Source organism: Schistosoma mansoni, chromosome 2 (genome assembly GCF_000237925.1).
Source record: "Schistosoma mansoni strain Puerto Rico chromosome 2, complete genome".
Taxonomy (NCBI): domain Eukaryota; kingdom Metazoa; phylum Platyhelminthes; class Trematoda; order Strigeidida; family Schistosomatidae; genus Schistosoma; species Schistosoma mansoni.
The window spans coordinates 116422-133003 of NC_031496.1; the positions used below are offsets into that span (position 1 = coordinate 116422).

Genomic DNA, 16582 nt, shown 5'->3' on the forward strand with positions numbered 1-16582 from the left:
AACTAGATGAAGATTTATGAAATGGTCAGCTCAGGTAAAACAAATCAATGTTTAAATTAGAATATCGAAAATTACCAATCGGATCGATCGTCGAGAAGTAAATATCACAGAGCGATATTACCCCCTGTATAATTGGATTATTAGATGAAGTTATAACGAGGGTATTGACAGACTTAATGACTTCATGAGATCCGGAGAAGAGAGCAAACGACACAAAACTTACGAATTATCGATATACAATAAGATGCTTTTGTTATACAGTCTGGGTGATTAAATGTATACAAATGAAACCTTGAGAAACCATTTGTATTACAGTAGAGAAATATTAAATGATTAATTGGTTTGTCATAACCCTTATTTCAGTGTTAAATTAGAAGGATGAATACAAGATGGAAAGCTAGAAAAATGAGTTCTTGAGTATTCATACTCTTATTATTAAAAGATAGTAGTTAGAAATTTCTGAAATATCGGAAGTCAGCAGAGAAAGGCGAGTATGTATGTTATTTTAGAGCTTTATTTTCTAAAATATACTTTTATCAAAGGAAGAAACATAGACCAGTGTGTATCTACAGCTGATTGATCACTAAATAGTGACCAAGGTCCTATTCGTTTGCTTTTTCAATGCTGACCAAACTGTTATGTGACTTCTGTTACGGGTATAAGAGCTAATATCACTTCCCGGCTGCCGACACCATGGAAGGGTATTTCTTGAGGATTTGAAAAGGAAGTTGGATTAATAATGATCTTAACGACCTTTCTTCTATTTCAAAATTTATTTCACTGGATTATAATTCTTCAATAACATCTTCAAATCCTAGTCTTTGGATTACTGCTTATACTCTTACTAATTCTACCACTATGGGATTTGAATTGACAACTGTATCTCTATGTTAATGCGGTATGGCAATTTGAACTGATGTACGTATGTACGTACGAAGTTCCACGTTGTGACTGATTGACTGACTATGTGACCACTAGTCTGAGTAAAACGAAATCTTGCGCATTATGTTGAGATGCTAAGGGGCTGGACGTAGTAAGCAGGAAATTCTGAATCTATAGCTCGATCGGCAGTAAAGAATCAGTATCAAATTTTCAGAACTAGGTTTGAATTCCACAGAGAACATCAGTTACTACCCTAGTGATGACAAGCATAAAACCTAAGTCGAGTAGGGTTTATGTTGTCTGCCTTGAAAAACCCAATAGTATTGAACAACAATGACTCATAGCAATCACTGAGCCCGGAACCATAGGATCTAAGTTCCTTTTGTTACCACTGTGATTCAAATAACTAAGCGATATCTCCATGTTTCATATAAATGTGACTCAATATTAGTTTATGAATCAGCATTCGATTACAAATAAGGGCCTGTTTTCACAGGTAAGAATAATATTTCAACTTTTACACCAATGTATAACCAAACACATACATTTATCGTCATTTACTAATAATAAATGAGCACCAAGTGTTAAAACTATATAGCAAAATAAGGAAAGTGTGTTCAATCTTAGTGAAATTCGGAATAAACATTCTAGCTGTTTTGCGTAATTTGGCAATTTAGCGTATTTTCTCAGTGTACATGAGGTGCATGATACATAACTCAGGTAATTAGAGAGAAACGAATTAAGCAAAACCTAAAATATTTTACCCCAAGTGTTTAAAGTTCAAATACCCAAAACCAATGAACAGTGGTTCCATTGTCATAAAGAGAACTACCTTAACGACAAATCAAGCATACACATTACAATATCATTTATAATGCTATATAACATACTATGCTACATAATATGAAAAACGATTCAGAAATGTCATGCAATTGGTCTCCATTATGAATTCACTATATTTCGTTGTTTCTCATCAGCTGCTTACAGTCATTAGTAGTATTTAAATGTAACATTGAAGTACGACAGAGTGTGAAATAATTGACATTGACGATGGAAAGAATTAAAATGACAAACATTACCAATAATAGCTATATATATATATATTCAAGGTCAGGTAAGAGGTCATTTAAAGATGGGATTCGAAAAGTCGGAAGAATTTAATCGATAATCGTACGTACAATGAATTTAAACTGAAAGGATCACAATTACTTTACTTAAAATATACAAATTACATCATCTCGATAAAACCAATACTATCTATGACCAAACTTGCCCGCTGTTGGTGTTTGGAACCAGCCAGCAAGAAACTAGCTCCCTATAGTTTGAAGGATAGTTTCGAATTCGTACAAACGTTTAGCTGCTTAAAAGCTTCCAATAGATTTATAGTATCGTTTGACATATCATCTCTCTTCACAAACATTCCAAATTGATGGAGTAGCCATGGTTAGCTCTCTGGAGCCTATTCTGGCTGACAAATTTATAAAGAGCGTGGAACAGACGGACCTTAATCGAAGAAAAATGAACTCTATTGTAAACGTATTGATGGCACAATTCTTGTCTACAACAATCATAAGCATATACCTACTCAATCAGTTTAGCAAAGCACACAATGACACAAATTTTACTATGGAAAATGAAGTACAAGGTAAATCCTATTTCATGCAATTAGTTCCTTTTATGAATTGAAATAAAGCCAGAACAAATATTGATGCAGAATAATATGAATTCATAGTTTCTTGTCAGCTGCTTACAATCAAATATGTATTATAATTTTAGCATTGAGATAAGAAATAGTATGGAACAATTGACATAAGTGATTGTAAAGGATTGGAATGACTAAAGGTTATCAATGATAACTATATATGCAAGAACAGGGTAGCGGTTAATCAAAGAAACAATAAGGATGGGTTGTGTAATAGTTAAATGGAGTTCAGAGACAGATAAGATAAATTGTATGAGATAATAAAGGATTCATGGAATTAAAAACCGATGAGTTACGTAATTATTGAATAGTATTTAAAGAGTTCATATAATTTAAGAGAATCAAATGAGCGGAAATGTGTGAGTGAAAAAGTAGTTTAAGAATTTAGTAATGGGAGAGGAATATAATATAAACTAAATATTAACAAAATAAAACTAATAACCAAACACAAAAACAGTTGGATTACCAGGGTAGTAATAAGTTTAAAACAGTGTCTTTTTGAATATATAGATCCTGTTTTAGTTTTTTTTTTATCGCGATCTCTTCAACAGAACGGAGAGCAACCATACTTCTTCGTCTGTTAATACTTTTGAAAGCATGAAAGATGTCAATGGTATGTTCGGTGTCAAGTAAATGCCGACATATTGCCCCCAAAAGCCCTGGTAAGGCTGAAAGTGAGGAGGGTCCGCACTCTCTTTCGAAATGCTCTCATACAGCCACGCGTATACAGCCTATGGCAGGGAAGTCCTACTCACTGCCTTCTCGTAGCATAACTGTTGTTTACGAAATTGAGAGGACGAAAAGCGAATGTCCGAAAGTCCACCTAGGGGAGTTGGAAAACCCTCATTCCAAACCAATCACCCACATGGGCTCCAGTATCTTGAGGGAACAAATGGCGTATGAATCAATCGTTGGTCTCCGACTGCCATGGGACTGCGTATCCTTACGATGCTCCACTACCTTGTGGGTCAGACCTTTAGGTCAAAGGCTCCAGGTGTGGTCCCCTAAGAATACCACCTGCTTCGGTCTGGGCACCCGGGCAGCATCATAGCCCTCATACAATTAGATGAAATGACAATTTTTTGTGTGACGCATATATTTCTGGTGCTCCCTTGTACCAATATTTATGTGTTCAAATGAAATAAAAATAAAATATTGCATTGTTGAGAGTCCTGGTCCCTCGCAGCCTCAATTTCATTGGAACATGCTCAGAAATGCGAACATGTTCTACAGCCACGACCAGGTCTGAAGCCAGCCTGATTTTTCTCGTGTTTGCAGTTCACGAGTCTTAGTTAGGCGCCCGATAATTATTGAGGCTAGAATTTTAGATGTTATGTTAGTCAGACTAATCCCTCTATGGTTATCACAGGATGATTTTGTCCCCTTCTTATAGAATGGGACAATCAGAGATTGTGACCAGTCAGATGGGATTACGTCCGTTTCCCAGATTTTAGCCAGAATATTAGTCAACCTAATCACTAAAATTGGACCACTATATTTAAAGACGTCTGGAGCCAATCCATCTGAACCAGCTGCTCTTCCTTCCCAAGCACGTTCCAAAGAATTTGAGACTGAGAGGAGTTTGGAGCTCGGCATTTAATTTACACCGAACATACCATTGACATTCTACAATCCTTCAAAGTTAGTAGCAGAAAAAAACTCTGTCTCTCCAGTTTGCCGAAGCAACAAAAAAGTACTTAAACCTGATTAATATATCCAGAAAGAGACAACAGTCAACTTATCACTATCTTGGTAAATCTCTATCATTCTTTATTATTAACATGATTATGATGATTTTATGATGTGGTCTTCACTAAACTAATTCTTGTTTCATGGACAACAAAACCATCTCTTCACTCATCGGTTTTCTTCATCCACTTCATTTCAGGAACTCTTCAAATTCTACTCAATTATTACGTAACCTATCTAATCAATTTTTAAATTCAGTAATCTTATGTAAAATCTTCACAACCTCTACAAAGCATATCTTAGTTAGACATTAACACCGTTGGATGCCGGTTCAGTGGTCTATCGGTTAAATGCTCTGGCGCAAGACTGGTAGGTCCTGGGTTCGAATCTCGCGAGTTCGGGATCGTGGATGTGAACTGCTGAGGAGTCCCGTAATAGCTTCAATTGACTCATGATTTCAACTATGAAAAAACATATTTTACCTGTTTCCGTACCTTATTTAATTCCTACCTCACTCACTCTCTTATGCTTTTTTTCAATTTCATTTTCAAATGGCTTTATACTTGCTCTTGCACAGACGCATATATATATATATATTTGTAAGGATTATTGACCATCTTTGTTTACCTCTAATCCCTTCTATCATCATGTCAATTTCTTTATATTACATCACACATCAATGTTACATCTTGATACCATCAATGGTTTTGTAAGCGGCTAATAAGAATGAATTCTGCCTCAATTGTTGTTGTTTTGGCTTTATTCACACAAAAAAATACGACAAAAAAAAAGTTTACAATGGGATAATTTTCTAGCCCATTTTCTTTATTTGACCAACGTTGGCATTAGATACCAGTTCATTAGTGATAAGTTTAAAATAAAGTCAGAATACACATAGCCCATAAAGTAATAACTAATGGTAGAACTATGATACCATTAATAGTCATAGTTAAATAGCAGTTTAGCTTTGAATCAAGCAAAATGTCATAGAGATTAAGGATTAAGTAAGTGTAATAAAGATATGCACATAAATAGTTGTCATAGATGGATGGATATATACAAAAATTAACTAACATGCTACAATGAAGCGTAAATACATGTGCAATGTTATACACGCACATGTATACCATCTTTAAGTACATATGTATATATGTAAACAAGTGATGCGTGCATACTACATACACAAAAAATGAAAACCCATGTAGTAATATAACGACAAGCAATGAACTACAATTGGATGTAATATTTCGTAACTTTCAAAAAGACGTAATTAAGTATAAGCAGTAATAGTACACTTCAAAAGTTAATTCGAGTAATACATGTGTATTTTTAGGCCCGATTCCTTTCACTTAGAAAGGTACCCATCAACAGACAAACATCATAAAGCAGAGTTCATTACACAAAGAACACAGTGTAGATAGACGATCCATACATACAAAAAGAAATGACATACATACAGATATGACCGCGTGCGTGCACTTACATTCTGAGATCGAACAAGTGTACGATCCTAAAAAATTTAGAGATATTATTCGAATATATATTCAACATCAAACAGAATAATACCTCATCTTGTAACATTGTAAAAAAATCATCTTACTATAATGTTTTGGTATATAGTTATTGATCACAGATATATGGATAGATAAGGTTATGTGTGAGATAATATAGTATATCGCTTTAAAATACTTTATCAGGTACTAGTGTAGTGAACAGAACACCGGTTGAGGACGACTGGATGTATTAAGGCACAAACTACGGACTATCTCACTAAATTCTGATAACCATACAGCAAACAATCAATAGTCTCAATCCTCTCTGTTCCTTCTGTAAATATCAATTCATCTTCTCTAATTTCATTGTTTATGCATTTTCCTGCCAATTGCGCTTCATTCCAATTCTTTCCTTATCGATCTTCTGTCAAAATACATTCTATGTATAACCATTACCATATACTACTTATATTGGATATAAGTAGACCACACCACAGTAGTAATAAAAGGGAATAGAAATGATTATTTAAAAATCAATAATTTTGACTGACTGTTTAATTTTTTGAACAGATGATTATCAGTTTTAATGAATAACTTAATGATAGATGTTATGTCTTTTAAAAAAAAACAACAAACTTTCTTCTCAATGAGGATGTACAGTTACTAGGACTGGATTTTGAGTATATGAAACAATGTGAGAGCAAATAGATTAAACTAATGAATGATTCTCTATGCCTAACATAAGAAAACGCTCCCCCCCCGTTATCCAGTTTGTGTATAAACTACTTTCATCTAATTGACAGGAGTGATACATTGGTGTTAATATGCGTCAACATAGCTATCATAATACGGATAACTGCTAAATCACTTTTGGCATATATAGATTTTGTGCGGATTGCCACAATATTGACATCAAATCACAGGGATTTTAAGAGAAGATGGATGGTGGCTAACAGGGAAGTCGATTATGATAAATCATAATCATAAACATCAATGGGAAGATTCAAACAACTGATAGATATGAATTAAAATTCACTCTATTACAACAAACCAAGAGCTTAGTAGTTCAGTAGATAATGCAATGGCATTTGAGGCAAAAACAGTACCGGAATTGAGTCTCAAAAAAAATATCAACTCCAAGATGTTGACAGATTCAGCTAACGAAATGAACGTCCTGGATTTAATTGCTAGCCACCGTTTATCTTTGCTTAAAATTTAACTATATTTGAATTCATTCGGTATTATTTGTTTGAATCATCCCATTGATCAGTCTCTTATTAGCATATGTGCATACTGTGTGTATTGCCTCGATATAGCCTTAATTCATAAGCCTTATAAGTGAATATGGATAGTAGCTAGCAGTGAAATCAAGCATATGCGCTTCGTCCTACTTGCGACTCGCTAACCATATATATATATATATATATATATTTGCACCTCAGAGTTGATATTCACTCTAGGACTACGAACCCAATACCATTTGCTCTAAACGCCACCGAGTCCTGATAGCCACCTGCTCGTTCAATGGGATAAAGTTTAAATTCACTTGGTATTCTTTACTAAGTGGATAACGCGATGGCATTTGAGACAAACAGTACCGGAATTTAGTCCCAGTGTGAACATCAACTCTGAGATGCAGGTAGATGCAGCTGACGAGTCCCAAATAAGACGAAACACACGTCAAACTGGACTCCACAAAATGTACATAGAGATTGTCATAGAGACTATTTACATAGAAACAAAATGATATGAAATAACACAACAAAAAAAATTCAATTTACTTTATATTGTTCATTCGAATGTTGTATAGATAATTTATTATTAATTATCATAGGATAATCTGGTCGTCCAACTAATAAAGCAGAATATTCTTCTGGTAATTGTTCTTCTTTTTTTATATGAGTTATCTTTGTTTGTTGTTGTTGTTGTTGATTTGTTGAATGATTATTATTATTTCCATGTATAGATAAACGATTATTAGTTATATTTGGATTACGATTAGTTTCTAATAATTTCAATGTTAATAATCTAGTTAAATGTGGTTGATTAACAAATTCATGCTGAAAAGCAAAACAAATTAGAAAGGAATACAAGGATTAGTATTATTAGGATATGATTATTAACAGTTTAATATCTCTATAAAAACCCCTTCTGATATTGATCAACATATGTACCCTAGTGACTGGATTCAGTCAGTCAGCTACAACGTAGGACCAGGCACATTTATGCATTGGTCCTATTTGCAACACCTCGTTAGCACAACAAGATGAACACCAAATTCATACAAGTAGTTAATTTAGTGGGGATAATATATAAAAGAAAGATTGTACATAAGGATATAATACAGGAAGAAAGACAGATATAAAGTGATTTTAATCTCAAGGTTTAAGGGAAGATAAAGAGTGTATACACCTACGTCATTGTGGTCGATCCTGAGCCATGTCAGAGTCTCCAACCATTGGTTACGATAGTCACACGGACCCCAACCAGGTAGTCTGCATCTACCAACATGGATCAGACTAGAAGTTAGTGACTTCAAGCACTGATGCCACGTTTTGGTTTGACCGCCCCTAACTCTCTTCCAACGATCCCCTATACTAGTCAGCATTGTGCGTCGTGGTAATCAGTGTTCAGGCATACGTAACACGTGACCCGACCATCTCAGTCGATGAAGTTTCATGACCTCATCAACTGATTTACGATCATTCCCTAATACCCTGAGTCGAACCTTACTATTACTTACCCGGTGATCCCAGCAGATGTGACTGGTTTCAAGAGATATTTGATGGAGATCTATTGAGAAGCCGTGACCAGTGAAGTTTAACCAGGTCTGTTGTGAGATAATAACTCACTGGAGACAATGATGGACAGTGGCGCTATTTCATGGATTAGTTGAAGTTAGACATTACGACTGTTGTATGCTGGCTCAGTGGTCTAGAGGTTAAGCGTTCATGCGTGAGACTGATAGGTCCTGAGTTCGAATCTCAAGAAGCGGTATCGTGGATGCGCACTGCTGAAGTGTCCTACAATAGGATAAAACGACCGTCCAATATTTCTAGATTTTCCATGGTTGTCTAGCTTTAATTGACTCATGAATTCAGTTAACAGTTGATATCATTCAATATTGTAGGTAAATTACATTATTATCACATACCCGTAATAAAGCTTGAGCTGTTGGTCTTTTCTTTTCACTTTTTGTTAATGATGCTTTTAAGAAATTATGAAATTTCTGAGACCTAAATAAATAAAATTAAGAAAAGAGTTTACATTTACAATCATAAGAATAAGAAAGGATATGATTATATTATTTTCAAGAGAAAAAAGGAAAACACAGTAAGTAATTCTAATGATTTTGCATATAATAGAAGTTTAATTGCCCCCAAAAGCCCTGGTATGGCCGAGATTAGGGAGAGTCTGCTCTTCCTCTCGAAATGATCTCACATGGCTACGCCTATACATCCCCTGACAGAAAAGTTCTACTCATTGGCTTCTCGTGGCGGGGGTGCTATTTATGAAATTGAGAGGACGAAAAGCGAATATCCGGAGGTTTAACCGGGCTGGTGGACACGGAAAGTCCACCTGGGGGAGTTGGAAAACCCTGATTGCAAACCAATGGTGCACATGGGTTATGTACTAGGCGTTCGACCATTAGAAAGTCATATTACCATTCAATCATATACTATTTTTATTTAAATTATCTCAGATATAATAGCGTAGCTATCATTCAGTGTCTTTGGTGATTTTTTTCACCTATGATATATCTTGGACCTCATCGGTCATGACAGGCGACCCAATGCACGAGTGCTCATCGTGAGGTCTAATAGTCTTGACTTCGACTCCTGACGGACTCATGAGTGCACGCTGCCGAGTCATCCTAGACAAAGTTGTCATAACTATTCAGTTACCCTAGTTTGTAACGATAAGCTCACTGATGTCAATACAACACGAATGTTATCTCCATACTTTTTCTTCCAGTTATCACAATCAGGTAATTGAACTTAGGCCAGTCAGTCACAACGTAGAACTTCGTATGTATGTACATCAGTTCGAGTTACCATACCTCATTAGCACAGAGATGCAGTTGTCGATTCAAATCCCATATTGGTATAACGAGTAAGAGTATAAGTATTATGTGAAAGATAAGGGTTTGAAGATGTTATTCAAGGAGCATAATCCAGTGTAATAAATTTGGAAAGAGAAAAAAAAAAGAAAGTGACATGAATAATTCAGAAGATCAGAATTTGGTAGAACATATAGAGTGGATGCAACTTCACCATTGCAAACGATTTTGAGCCATGTCATATAAGGTCTCTAACCATCAGATGCTATCCTCTCTCGGATACCAACCAGGTAATCTACACCTACCAACATGGCTCAGTCCACTTGTCAGTGACTTCATGGATTTGTGCCATGTTTTGGTGTGGCCGCCATTAGCTTTTTCCCAACCTACTCCTACACCATAAAACATTGCACGTCGGGGCAGTCGGTGGTTGGGCATACGTAACACGTGTCCCAGCTATCTGAACTGATGAAGTTTCACTACTTCATCAATCGATTTGCCATCCTTACTGTTAGGTCGGCCTCTAGAGGCTCAAAAAGAGCTCCAACCAATCAGAGCGCGACAGAACATTCTGGAGTTCCAACGTGGCACGCTATCATTGGTCAGTAGCAATTTATGTCGTTAAGTGGATTGGCTGAATTAGGATGTTGATTTAACTTAAGCAAACATCTATAAATACCTACGATTTTCTGTACAAAGATGAACCTTGCAATAAAGCATTTTCTTCGTTACTTGTGTTTTCTCCCTGGTCTTCAAGTCGCTGAGTAGTGCTAGCCTGGGGTTATCAGAATAGCTTAGGATCTGAATATAGCGTTCAACCTACAAGACATATCACTGGCAACGAGAAAAAAAAATGACAATGAGTATTTCTTTAGAGCAATTTGAAGCTTATATGGAGCGTCAAGAAAAACGGTTTGAACAGTCTCAAATCAGAGTCATGGAAGCTCTTATGCAGAAATTATGTATGTCTCAACAAAACTCTGCTGCTGGTGAATTTCAAGTATCTCATACTGACTCAGTTATTAATGTAATCCATGAATTTAATTTTGATGGTGCAGCAGGTGTCACTTTTAACTCTTGGTTTAAGAAGTATGAAGATTTGTTTCATATTGATCTCTGCAGACTGGATGACGCTTCAAAAGTCAGAATACTTCTAAGAAAGCTTGGGACAACAGAACATGAACGCTATAGTAACTTTATTCTCCCGAAGAACCCACGAGACTTTAGTTTTGATGAAACAATTCAGACCCTGTCTCAAATCTTTGGAGAACAGTCGTCTCTATTTAATATCCGTTACCAGTGCTTGAAGATAACGAAAGAATCAGGAGATGACTGGGTGAAACATGCAGGTATTGTGAACCGAGAATGCGAGAGGCTCAATTTGTCTTCCATGTCTGAAGACCAGTTTAAATGCTTAGTATTTGTCTGTAGTCTGCGTTCACCTGAGGATGCTGACATCCGAACGAGAATCCTAAGCAAACTTGAGCATTGTCCCAACATGACCCTGCAGGAAGTGACTAATGAATGTCAAAGGTTAGTGAATTTGAAGCACGATACCTCGATGGTAGAAAACACTAACCAGTTCCTCCACGTTAATGCTGTTGAGAGGAAAGTCGAGCAAGGTTCCAGCACACAGAATTATCGAAATGACTGCGGTAAACCATCATCCCCATGCTGGTTATGCGGAGGTTGGCATTTCAAAAGGTTTTGTCCGTTTAAAAGTCATCGTTGTACTACGTGTTCCAGGAAAGGACACAAAGAAAGTCATTGCAAAACCCAAAAACGTCGTCAACCTAAAGTTTATTCTAAAAGATTCAAGCCACGCACAGCCAAGGTGACGGTAGCTGCTAACAGAATCGGCTCCCATAATCGTAGAAACTATGTTTCCCTCAAGATTAACGGGTACGATGCCCGCTTACAGCTAGACACAGCCTCCGATATAACGCTTATAAGCAGGAGGACGTGGAAGAAAATTGGGAGGCCGAGAATATTTTCAACCTATCAGACAGCACACAGTGCATCCGGCGGAAAGTTAAATATTGTTGGGGAAATACCTTGCATTGTGTCTAAAGGTGCGGTTACGACAAATGCAACCATATACCTTACGAAGAACCCAGGACTCGACTTATTGGGTCTAGATCTTATAGAAACACTCAAGCTAGCAGAACATTCAATTAATAGTATCTGTAGACGAGTTACTTCTGATAACTCTTTAGAGAGTAGCCAGAAAAATACCGCAAAGACATCACAACGTGTTTAAAGAAGGATTAGGAGAATGCACGAAGGCTAAAGCAGTACTAACTTTAAAACCTGCAGTTACTCCCATTTTTCGACCTAAAAGACCTGTACCCTATGCTGCCCAGTGGATGAACAAGAGATAGAACGACTTCATAAATTGGGTGTCATTGAGCCAGTGAATTTCTCAGAATGGGCTGCACCTATAGTGGTAGTAAAGAAGACTAATGGTAGCATCCGTTTATGTGCCGATTACTCAACCGGGCTAAACGAAGCCCTAGAAACTCATCAGTATCCACTACCCCTACCTGAAGATCTTTTTGCTAAGCTGAATGGTGGTAAGCTCTTTGCAAAGTTAGATTTATCGGAAGCTTATTTACAAATTCCGGTTGCTGATGAATGTAAAAATCTGCTCACCATAAACACACACAAGGGCCTATTCAGGTATAATCGACTACCTTTTGGAGTCAAGACGGCCCCGTCTATATTTCAGCAAGTGATGGATACTATGCTACAGGATGTTCCAGGTGCTGCAGCCTATCTGGATGATATAACAATTATGGGAGTAGATAAAACAGACTTAGAAAAGAAGCTCGACCAGGTGCTGTCGCGAATAGCCGAATATGGATTTCGACTGCGTGCAGAGAAATGTAACTTTTGTATGAAAAAGGTAAGCTACCTCGGATTTATAATCGACAAAGATGGCAGAAGACCAGATCTAGAGAATACTCAGGCAGTAAAAACTATGCCTAGACCAACGGACGTCCCTACACTACGATCCTTTCTGGGACTAGTTAGTCATTATGGAGCTTTTATTCCTAACCTTCATCATCTGCGTGCCCCCTTAAATAACCTTCTGGCGAAGAATGTGAAGTGGGATTGGTCTGCGAATTGTCAAGCCGCTTTCGAGGAAATCAAGAAAATACTAGTCTCGGATCTGCTGCTCACCCATTATGACCCATCCTTACCCATTGTAGTAGCATCAGATGCTTCAAACCATGGCATTGGAGCAGTTATTTCTCATATGCCAGACGAATCTGAAAAAACCATATCGCATGCAGCTAGATCATTAACTACAGCAGAACGTAGCTACAGTCAGATCGAAAAGGAAGCATTGTCGATTATCTTTGCCATAAAAAAGTTCCACAAGATGATATTTGGACGCCAGTTCACCCTACTAACTGACCATAAACCATTGTTAGCCATTTTTGGGTCGAAGAAAGGTATCCCGGTATACACAGCAAACAGACTGCAACGGTGGGGAACTACACTCTTAGGTTATGACTTTAAGATCAAGTACCAGCCCACTACTGATTTCGGACAAGCAGACGCTTTGTCTAGACTGATTGGTTCGCGAGTAAAACATGAAGAAGATACATTGGTGGCAGCAATTGAGACGGAAGCAGAAGTACATCGAGTATTGGAAGACGCAGTCGATGGTTTACCAGTCACTTTCAAAGCTATCAAAGAAGCCACGATAAACGATAAGACATTAAGAGAAGTTAGTGGTTATCTCCTAACCAGGTGGCCGAACCGTCGTTTCCAAAGTGAGATGCTACAATATTTCCGCCGGCGAGACTCACTCATGATGGTCGACTCATGTATTATGTTTGGTGACAGAATTGTTGTTCCAAAAACATTACGCCACAGGGTTCTGAAACAATTCCACAGCGGCCATCCCGGGATCAATAAGATGAAAGCGTTGGCTCGAAGCTATGCTTACTGGCATACAATGGATCAAGATATCGAAATCAAATGCCGTAATTGCTCGTCGTGCCTGCAAGCAGCTAAAAATCCGAAGAAGTGCGATCCACAACAATGGGAAAAACCTAATAGTCCATGGGAGAGGCTGCACGCCGATTTCGCTGGCCCAATAAGAGGAAGAATGTTTCTCGTCATAGTGGATGCACTCACAAAATGGCCACAAACCTATGCCATGGCAACTTGTACAGCCAGTGAAACGATCAGCAAGTTATCCGAACTGTTTAGTTGCTTTGGAGTTCCAGAGACTTTAGTGACCGATAATGGATCACAATTCACTGCAGAATCATTCAAGCACTTCTGCAACATTCATGGAATTGTACATATACGCTCTCCACCCTATCACCCTCAATCAAATGGACAGACTGAGCGCTTCGTCGACACATTCAAAAGAGCACTCCTGAAAGGGGATGGCGAGGGGACAAGTCAGGCAATTACGAGATTTTTAACAGCTTATAGAACTACGCCTAACCATATCGTCCCAGATGGAAAATCCCCTGCTAAAGCGATGTTCGGGAGAAAAATTCGAACTGTGTTTGACGCCATGTTGCCACCTAAACCAATGGTTGGACGCAGACAAAATCAGAACATCCGGAGTTTTAACGTCGGTGATAAAGTGCTCGTCAAGTCATACAGCGCGAAAAAGCGTTGGGAACCTGGAGTAATCGTAAAGAGAATGGGAAATGTTCTTTACAAGGTGCGTGGGACTTTCGGAACGTGGATTAGACACATTAATCAAATACTGAGAGGAAAAAGGATCCTAGACACCGCAGATAGCCAAGAGAGGCTTCCGCTAGAAGTAGTTACAGATACTCCGGTGGCAAGAACCCCAACAGACACCCATAGACATGAAATACCAAGGAAGTCCGAACGCCACAGAAAACCTGTCACCAAACTTCAAGTAGACCCAAAGAAAAAATCTTATTCGGGGGAGGTGTTAGGTCGGCCTCCAGAGAACTCCAACAGAGCCTCCAGAGGTTCAAAAAGAGCCCCAACCAATCAGAGCACGACAGAACATTCTGGAGTTCCAACGTGGCACGCTATCATTGGTCAGTAGCAATTTATGTCGTTAAGTGGATTGGCTGAATTAGGATGTTGATTTAACTTAAGCAAACATCTATAAATACCTACGATTTTCTGTACAAAGATGAACCTTGCAATAAAGCATCTTCTTCGTTACTTGTGTTTTCTCCCTGGTCTTCAAGTCGCTGAGTAGTGCTAGCCTGGGGTTATCAGAATAGCTTAGGATCTGAATATAGCGTTCAACCTACAAGACATATCAGTGGCGACGGGGAAAAACTACAAGACATATCACTTACCTAGTACCCGTTTCCTAACAAACTGCATTACTTACCCGGTGGTCCCAGGATATACGAGCAATGCATCGAAGACACCTATGACATACTATGACATACTCTTATATGACAAATACTGCAGTCCTTTAGTATAATTCTTCGAAACTTAACATAAAATAAGCCACGATTTGTATAGTATCCTAATATCATATCGATCAATATGGAAACAATTTACCGTATCGACTAGACCCCCCCCCTCTATAACACACACACACACAAAACAATTAATGATAAAGCATTCATACATACATAATAATAACACCAAAAACAATTAATACAATATCCGGTCAAATGAAAATTTGTTTAACTAATATATTTTCAAAAAGAAAAGAAAACTTGAACAAAATGTAATCTCATAATAAATTTTTATGCATTATACATTTTCGAGAGAGAGAGAAAAAAAAAAGAACTACACGCATAACAACACCTGTTCCGATTGAAAAAAAAACACTTGAGAATATTAATTTAACCAACTCTCTCAATCCTCCTTTCCCCCCCCTCTCTCTCTCTCTCTGTCACCCATTCACTCTGGTGATTAGTCAACATATATATATGCATATGTATATGATCTATCATAGAACATATGATTACCGAATATGAATTACTCATAGAGAAACATTTCAGGGTCTAAGTAATTTACATATTAGACATAGTATAGAATAAGAAAATGTATAAATCTATTGGTAGAAACAAAAAATAAAACCGAAAACGAATGTAAATAAAATTTCGAAATGAAAACTGTGTTATTGTTTGTTTAAATCATTGTAAAATATGATTCATTGTTTTACAACTATTATTAAAAACGTTAGTGTTGAAATTTCAGGTTATGAGTTAAGTTATATATGAATATTTTTATAGGTAAAGCTTTCTAGGGGGGGTGTGTGCCGCACGCGGAGTCTTTCACCTAAAGATTCATTCCACAAGGCAGTGGAACAACATCAGGAGATACAATCTCATAGTAGCCGGTGACGAACAATAGATTTATACTCCTTTTGTTTTTTTCGTAAACAACAACCTCGAAACGATAAGGCAGTGAGTTGGAATTCTTTGACAGTGATTTTATGCACGTGGCCAAGTGAGAGCATTTTGAGAGGAAGAGCTAACTCTCCCCACTTTCTGCTGTACGTTTGGGGGTGAGTGAATACTGCTTACAGATCAGGTTGAATGAATTAAGATTGTGCTGAATCGCTACAGTCTATGTTTTAGCCATATTGGTGGATACAGAAAGTCAGCTGAGGGGAGTTGGAAAAGCCTGACCTCAAATCAATGAACATACCGTGAATATGAATGGTGTATAAACTGGTTACCATGGGAATGGCTCTCATGACACATTTTCTAACAAGGATTTTTAAATATGCTTTGATGATGATCGCTAGTACGTAACTATATGTAACTATGACTCAGT

At 37.5% G+C, this 16582-nt stretch overlaps 1 protein-coding gene across 1 annotated transcript in view; it reads right to left on the minus strand.

Annotated features, from left to right (window-relative positions):
• Smp_139790 (protein kinase) overlaps positions 1–16582 on the minus strand; it is a gene marked incomplete at its 3' end in the record, with an annotated part of 100084 nt that overhangs the window by 55504 nt on the left and 27998 nt on the right. The window contains exons 9-11 of the mRNA XM_018795236.1: positions 8921–9002; positions 7548–7826; positions 5757–5783 (exon numbers count right to left, since the gene is read on the minus strand). Coding sequence (XP_018649569.1) covers positions 5757–5783; positions 7548–7826; positions 8921–9002 — 388 coding nt within the window. The remainder of the gene's footprint in view (positions 1–5756; positions 5784–7547; positions 7827–8920; positions 9003–16582) is intronic.